The sequence below is a fragment of the Sinocyclocheilus anshuiensis genome, unplaced genomic scaffold (assembly GCF_001515605.1).
Source record: "Sinocyclocheilus anshuiensis isolate Anshui unplaced genomic scaffold, SAMN03320099.WGS_v1.1 scaffold130, whole genome shotgun sequence".
NCBI classification, from domain to species: Eukaryota; Metazoa; Chordata; class Actinopteri; order Cypriniformes; family Cyprinidae; genus Sinocyclocheilus; species Sinocyclocheilus anshuiensis.
Window position 1 is genome coordinate 2,665,345 of NW_015544207.1, and position 8,517 is coordinate 2,673,861.

Here is an 8,517-nt window from a genome sequence, read left to right on the forward strand (position 1 = left end):
TGTGTTTTTTGAACCTTAAACCGCATAAACACATTTCATTACACCAAATAATGTTCTTTTTAGCAACATCATATGACCCCTTTAAGTTCCATTATATCAAGTATTACTGTACAACCAAAAATATACACTCCTTATACTCATTGTTTTCAATTTTGCATTTCCTGAAAGCATACAAAAACATGTCGGCTAGTACAAACTATAATTTCTCTGTAAATGATAAACATCTTTATTATTCAAGGTGTAAGAAAGAGACCGATTTTTCATCATCTCGACATTGCTATGTGTCATTGACACGATATGTAAAGGCATTAGCAGAAAAACTTTTGTTATCAATGCGTATTCTGTTACATGGAACGATTACTGTTTTATACAAATATGCTATGTCTGCTGGTACAGTACATATTCCTGACTATCATTTCTTTGTAAATGATAAACATCTGAAACATTTACAGGGTAAATGCCAGACTATGCTGGTAGAGTCAACACATGCTGTCTTTCTCTCTAGCCGGGCTTATGTCATACGTCCTTAGAGGGCTAAAAATGCTTTCGTAACCTACACTTCACCTCTGTCCAGAGCGTTAAAGTCATGAAAACATGGCAGGGGGACACAGGTGGTCCTATTTCACTTAATCATCCACTATATATAAAGGAGTCATTCTACAGTTGCAGTGGCAGATGCTGTCAGTCGCTTTTAGATGGCAAAAACTCAAACTGCAATGTACACTATTTCTATACACTGAAAAAATGGATTTAATTCCACAAATAATTACAAAGAAAAGACAACACATTGAATTAAATGTGACATTTTGAAGGACTGAAATTGTATTTTATTTTCTTGTAAAACATACATTTATTTATTTTTTGCTATGTAGTCATAGATAAATGCATTTCCTCCCCGTATGAGTTAAATTTTACAAATGTTTCAATTGAAAATGCCACCGCAGCTGTAGAATGAAGTTGGAGACAAAGCCCAGAATAACATGTAAATGTATGATGAACGGGGAGAGCCAACAGAGAGAGGCAGCAGCTGTTTGAAACTAGTAAAGTCTTCATTGCATGTGTTGACGTTTACGAGTATCATCTTTCCGATGGCCGTGCATCAAAACCCCTACATGTGCAAACTCTGGGGGGGTGAGATTGCGACACAGCCTCGATATATACCATCTCCCGCAGGGTGTACTGAAGGGGGGACGGGACTGTTATGAACAGACGTGCTGCATTGCCTGAACACACTTAGCAATAATTGAACTAATCATCAGGAACCATATGTTCAATGCCTAAACATGGTTGCCAGATATTTCCTTTAGTTTCAAAACATTGTGTGTATGACCTCTTGTGAACCAGTCACATCTGCCTTTCTTTAATTAAAAAAATTAAAAAAAACAATAAAGAAAATCAATATCTTCTTGATTGCAGTGGTTGAAATATGAAGCTGCATGTGCAGTGTGAAGAATATGAGTTTCTCCGTAAAGGCAGCAGGAGATTGGTTACACTTCTTAATGACTTAAATCAACATTGCCCATTTGGCTGGAAAACAAAAGTCGTTTTCATTAATTGTAATTATTTCAATAAAAAAGCAGCATGTGTTAGATGAGTGTGGAAAGAACTAAGGATTACCACATGAGGGAGTGGGTTTATATTGAAAGATGCTGTCAACAACAGGGTTATTATCATACAGTGAAACTGAAGACATAAGATACTGACTTTGTATACTAAAATAACAAAATTAACTAAAGAGTCAATGAAGAATTACCTAAAATAAAATAATAAACAACCAAAACAAATGATCAGTTTCTTAAGTCATTCTGATTCCAGTCTTATCTTTTTAAGACACCCCACCTGCAGATGGCGATACAGTTTGTGATGCAAGTAAGCTTGCCGATGACTATTTAAGCTCATCTACAGAGCAGTCTCTAATAAAAACCATCGCTAGGTGATTTTTCCAGTCAGACTAATGTGTAAGAAACGTCAGACGGACTGAATAAATATCCACATCCACTCTCTGACAGTAGGTGGCGCTTTTAGAGAAGTAGAAATACTCACACAAAAAGCTCAGCACAACTTTGTTTCTTAACACCAATTACAAGAGTGCAGAGACAAGAGACTGCATCTGAAGGTTAAGGCAGCTCGCCAAAGCATACTTCGGTTTTTACACGTTATGTGAGAGTCCACGCACAGTGCGAGTGCAAATATCATCACCAGAATAGTATGCGCACCATCTGATTTTTGTAACCGCACATATTTTGGATGCACAGGTTGCACATGCGCATTGACTTGGTTTTCCACTAATCGGTTCTTCCACAAGATGGCAACACTGGCCCGGGCCACTGTTTCACAGTAGAAAACAAAACTAAAGAGACGGAACAACAACAACAAAAAGGCGGAGACTGCAACAACAACAGACGGTCGCTTGGACAAGTGCTTGTGTGAGGGGGTTATGAGATTGTAGCAAATTTAATTTAAAAGAGTACAAAGACATTTTTATCGGTCATAACTTCTGGAGAAAAATAGAGCAGATGCTGGACAAAGATGACGCTTTCGAGAGCGCATGTGTCGACCGCCTGCATTTGAGCACGCTATCAAATAGAGTATACTTTGAAAGGCTGTGTGTTCATCTGTATGCATACGCTAGCGTACAGTATGCATAAAAAAACTGATGTACACTTTGGGCTTTAAGGTCACATTAGTGAAATTACAGTGAAATCTCGTCAGCAAATAAAAGCCCATTGTCTCTTCTCAGTTCGAATTCATGTGACCAACTGATGGCACAGAAATGTTCATATCGGTATGAACAAGTGCAATGACAACTGTTCATTCAAATTAAAATGCTTAGCGCACTGAATTTTCACACTGAACATCCGGAGTTGGTGTGAAGAGACGTTTACACATTGCTAAACTAGCTAGCTTCTAACTAACTAGAAAACCGTGGACTGATGGAGATTTTTGGCACTAAATATTCACACCAATATGCCATTCACACCAAGAAAAATAACAAGCATTTTCTTCAGATTCGCTTGAGCTCTTTAAAGCAGGATGGATTCTAACTGGCTGCAGGGCTGGGCGATATACCTAAAATGTGAATAAAATCTCAATATATCTTTCAAAATTTTGATGATAATTGATATACGTATGTAACGGTATTTTTGCTTTTTCACATTTCTTACTTTGTGTGCTACTCATCAGTAACTCGTTTACAGTTACTTTGTGTGCTACTCATCAGTAACTCGTTTACAGTTACTTTGTGTGCTACTCATCAGTAACTCGTTTACAGCTACTTTGTGTGCTGCTCGTCAGTAACTCGTTTAAAGTTACTTTGTGTGCAACTCGTCAGTAACTCATTTACAATTACTTTGTGTGCTACTCGTCAGATATAAAGGAGTAAATTTATTCATTAATCAATTTTCAACAATGTTTGATAGTAATATTCTGTAATTTTATATTGATTATTCAATCATCACGATAATATTGTTAATACTTTATATATTGCCCTGCACTAATTGACTGTTGGTGTTTTTTATCATACACCACCCTTAAAAAATCATTGTGAAAGTGATTGCAATGATTTTGTTTCTCTGTGCCATCGTTATATTTTTAGTGTGGACTCTGCTAGTCTTTAAAATTTTTAATGATTTTTACTTATCTTTATTATTATCTTTATAGTTATAGTTATTGATGTGAAAGGGCCTTTCTTGATATTTATTATAGTTTCACACAGCTATAAATCTTTTTTTATGATAAAGATTCAATATTCTGTTAGCCCTGTGTAGCTGCTGTAGGCTAGCCGTCAACACCTCGATGGTAAACGCTCATTAAGCCATAAATACCAGTTCATGTGTGTGATATTGGGAGTAGTTCAAAACCCAAATATTCCCTCCAGTTTAACAGGTTTGTGTTGACTGCATTCCATGCCACCATGTCAGTGGAAAACAGCGGTGGTCAGGTCAACTCAATCCGTTTCTTTTTCTGAGTGAAGTTTTCCAGGCCCCATCTACAGCAAATTAGCTTTTCACCTTGTCATGGCTGACACGCTGACAAAACAAATACATAGCCAAGTATCAAAGTCTCTGTGATGAATATTTTCAGACTTTTCAGTTTATCTTCTCAAGCCTGGTGGTCTACGGTTATGAGAAGCTGCCCTCCTGGCTGTTCCAGACCTCCAGGGACAACAAATGAAGTAATGTTGCAGTTTGGTTGCATCAATGTCGACTCGAAATGTTCAAAGTTAACATTTGCTAAAAATGTTCAAGTTCAGATGTTCAAGGACTTTGCAGTAAAACCACTTTAGCCCATTCCCGATTCATCTTAGCTCTAGACCAACACTGCAGCACTGTTACACTTCTGGAGTGACACAGCCCTCGGTTTGAATAATTTATTACACCTGTAGGTTGAGTAACACCACTGAGATCCATCAGGCTGGATCTGAAAGCTGAAAAACGCTGCCTTCGCAAACGTAGCTGTCTATGGTATCCCTCAATCTTGTGTGTGCGGTTGGTGGAAAGAATAATAATGGCACCTGACGGAGCTGCTAAAAGAAGTGAATGGTTTTAATTGTGTAGTTTTCTTCAACTTGTGAATAGTTTCTAATGAGAAATAAGCACTGTAGTTACTGAATATTTGCTTGGTTATGTCTAAAGTGCATGTGAATTTATTCTAGTTTGTCAGACATAAAATTAATGTATTAATATGCAAAATTTAGGGGTAGATAATGTACTGAGTGACAAGCTAAAATAGGATGTCAAAGGAAGCAGATGGGAGAAAAACAAATAAGAACTGTAAAATATATACTAGAATACATGGTCCGTTAAGATTACACAGCTACTTTTAAACGGACATTGATGGATTTTTGCCTAAAACTAAAACTATTCAACAAATGTTTTTGGTTATTAAAATAAAGCTGAAATAATTGAACATAAATATTAGATGAAAAATTACAATTTTAAACTGCTGTCTTGTCAACTAACTGAAAAATGTTAAGATGAAGTACTAAAATGACTAAAACTGAAATAGAAATGAATTAAAACTAAACAAAAACACAACTATGTTTATGTAATTTAGAAAGCACATACAGCAAGTGCTGATCAACAACCAACAAACAAACAAATAAAGATTCAAACAAACACAGAAACCAAGATGTTAGATGTTAAAACTCAAAGAAAATACGTTTTACGGGAAGATTTAATGCATTAACTAACATTTACTAACAATGAGCAATTTATTTGTTACAGTATTTATTCATGTTAGTTAATAAAAATGACAAACGTTTATTGTTTGTTCATGTTAGCTTATAGGTCGATTAACTAATAGATACATCTTTTGATTTAAACATTTTTTAAATTACATTAACTGAGATTACTCTTTTTCATTGTTAGTTCATGTTAACAAATAAAGTAAATGTTAACAAAAAGAACCTTATTATAAAGTGTTACTAAAAAAAATTAAAACTGATAACAAAAGCTAATTCATAATACTATAATAGTATATAAATGATACTCAAATAACACAGCTGATATTGCACAATATCTGCAATATCAGCAGGGTCAAAGCTAATTAGACTATGCTAATCAGTTAAACTTTGACAACCATCACAGGTCAAAGGTCATTTAAGACTTCAGAACACACTAGGGCCGATGGATAAAATATGAGAATGAAAATAAAGAGATATACCTGAGCCTGAAATGTCTCTTGATGGTCAAATTTAGAAGTGAAAAATAATAGATGATCAAGATGTTTTGAATAGACTGAAGGCAGAAACATCTGGAACCTGAGAGGAAATTACATCTGTTGAACAATAATTCAGAGTGGAAAGTTTTTCCTCTTTTATTGTTTTTTGTTTCCCTCTCCTCTACACTCTTCCTCTCTGATGGATGGTAAAATGTGCAGGTGTGGGTTTTCTTTGATATGAGAGTCCACATGTTTCATTCAGAGGGTTCTTGGCTGCCTTCGGAAGAAACTGTCAAAGCCAGAGCCTCTCATTTTTCAGAGATTGTCCAGGTCTCTGACTGGAGGTGCTGTCTAGATCAGGCAGGGTTTATAATCAACACTATTGATTAGATGATACTGGCACAGCTGAAGTAATAATCACATACAAACTCTGCACTCCATTAATTAATTGAACTGGAAATTGAGAGGCATCCATGATAATAATAATAATAAAAAGCACAAGGCCAGATTTCACATGTCGTAATCAAGGGTCGTATTGTTGCTGTGTTTTTGAAGCTAGCCAACCGATTCATTTTCATTTGAAACGTGAGATCTACTGTGTTGGATTACTCATAATTACTCTAGTATAATCAATATTGTTCAGCGTTTCATCTTGATTGCATTTAAAGCTTAATGAATATCGTACTGTTGATCAATGATCATGAGCGTGTGTCTAAAGCTCCAGCGATTACAGGAAAGGTCAAATATGTGACCATGGAGCCATGATGGTAAATTAATGAACTCATAAACTAATCAAGCATAAACTCATAAACTAAATATCACTATATTTCTCTGCAACATGCAGACCTTACTTAAACAAATCAGTGGTTTTCAACTGTTCCAAAATGAGTCACAGTTCTGGTCTAAATGCTAAATAAGTAATAAAATGCAAACTGTATAACCAAAATTTTATGAACTTTTAAATGGGATCATTCACATAACACATAATTACACATACACATAATTATTTATTTTCCTTTATTTGGTCTAATTTGGATCTGTGCAGTTCATGATTATAGTAATACATTTCATGTTTGATTATGAAGACATTTTGGTTTTTATGCAATGTATTTTTATTTTTAAGAAATGTACATATATTTATAATATGACTTACATTCCCATTCAAAAGTTGGGGATTAGTACAATTTTTAAACAAATGAATCATTCAACTTATACTAAAATAATGCTAAAACTAAGCAAAGATGAATTAAATAGATCAAAAGTCACAGTAAAGGTATTTTTATTTCAAATAAATGCTGTTCGTTTGAACTTTCTATTAACCAAAGTATCCTGAAGAAAAAAGAAAACATTTAAAATTCCAAAAAAACATGAAGCAGCCCAACTGTTTTCAACATTGAGAATGTTTCTTAATGTACGTTTCTTGATTTCTGAAGGAAAATGTCTGACACTGATATGATTGTCATTGCCGCTGACCTCTCTGTTTCTCTCTCTTTTCTTCTGGTTTTAGGGATCTCAGCATGAACAACATCAGTGAGATTCAGCCCAACGCTTTCCACGACCTGCACTTCCTCAGTGAACTGTAAGTACATTTGAAGGGCATTTAAACCCGCTCCGCCGTGTATTTCAGCTGCGTTCACCTCTATGGTGTGACAAAACGGTGTATACAAAAAATCCAGTTGATGAGTGGTTATTTATTCAGTGAAGGTTAAGTTGGAGACTGATGTAATTCCAGATGTGTTATACAAGACCTAGATAGAAGTGTACCATAAAATCAGGAATAAACAAATAAATGAAATCATCAGCTCTGCTGATAATGACCTTAGCATGCCTTGTGTAGTTGGGTAGTTGACGTAGTTGATTTGTTTTTATTGAAATATTATTTTTTAAATTTATTACCATATATTTTTATCAACGTGAAATTGAATATAAGGGAAATTGGGTAACACTTTACAATAAGGTTTGATTTGTTAACATTAGTTAACTACGTTTTATTTTTGGTGAACATTTACAATTTTCAGTTTCCTATTATGCCACACTGCATGTGTCAGACACAAATGTTTTGTTCAAAGCTCAAAGACGTACAGAGATGCTGCAGTACTTCCTGCAGCTTCATCAGAGACACATAAAAGATCAAACGTATTTTATACCAACATCGAGCATGTACACACTCTGTCTAGACCTTTACATGTCAGCCATCAATCAAAAGAAGTTGAAGGCTAAAGCAATATAGCATGTCTTCTCACACTTTTCCCCCTGAAGGACCAATTAGCTCAGGTGAGACCTAGTGTAACCCCTCTGAGAGTCTCTGGAGAGCGTTAAGGTTGAAATGAAAAGCACCTGGCGGCTCACACATGGTGCCGGCGGCAGCAGCAGCAGGCCTGCGGAGCAGCTGGGACTCTCGGACACCTGACTGACACAAACAGGATGGATTGGGATTTGGGAATGGCCAGAGCTGTCAGAAAGTGTTGCGGGACGTGCAGACGGCAGGAGGGCTGCAGGAAATGTAGATTTTTGTAGGAGTCAATATTTATGGCGTGGCTGTCAAAGCAAACGGCAATTCCTCATTCCACTTCACTGAATTAGTCCTCGCTTCCCTGGGAATGGTGTGCTGTTGCTACATTTCAAACAACAGGGGGAAGTGGGGGAAATGTCGAAGCTTCAACAAAATAGCAAACCTGAAGCCGTTCTGTACGTCCTGAAACCTCTGTTCAACTCACAATCACAATGCGTCTTGACTCAGTACAGTATGAAACATACAGTATCATAATTTTATCTCCATTGAAACAGAGGTATATTTAAAATTCAGGTTAAATCAAACAAACAAACAAACAAAAAAAGGGGGGGGGGGGGGGGGGA

At 36.0% G+C, this 8,517-nt stretch overlaps 1 protein-coding gene and 1 long non-coding RNA gene across 2 annotated transcripts in view; both read left to right on the top strand.

The window, feature by feature from the left end:
* Positions 1–2,282, top strand: part of LOC107697028 (uncharacterized) — a 10,653-nt gene extending 8,371 nt beyond the window's left edge. The window contains exon 3 of the long non-coding RNA XR_001635152.1: positions 2,208–2,282. This is a non-coding gene — a long non-coding RNA (uncharacterized LOC107697028). The remainder of the gene's footprint in view (positions 1–2,207) is intronic.
* Positions 1–8,517, top strand: part of lgr6 (leucine-rich repeat containing G protein-coupled receptor 6) — an 89,613-nt gene that overhangs the window by 33,993 nt on the left and 47,103 nt on the right. The window contains exon 2 of the mRNA XM_016497654.1: positions 7,169–7,240. Within this exon, the coding sequence (XP_016353140.1) occupies positions 7,169–7,240 (72 nt within the window). The remainder of the gene's footprint in view (positions 1–7,168; positions 7,241–8,517) is intronic.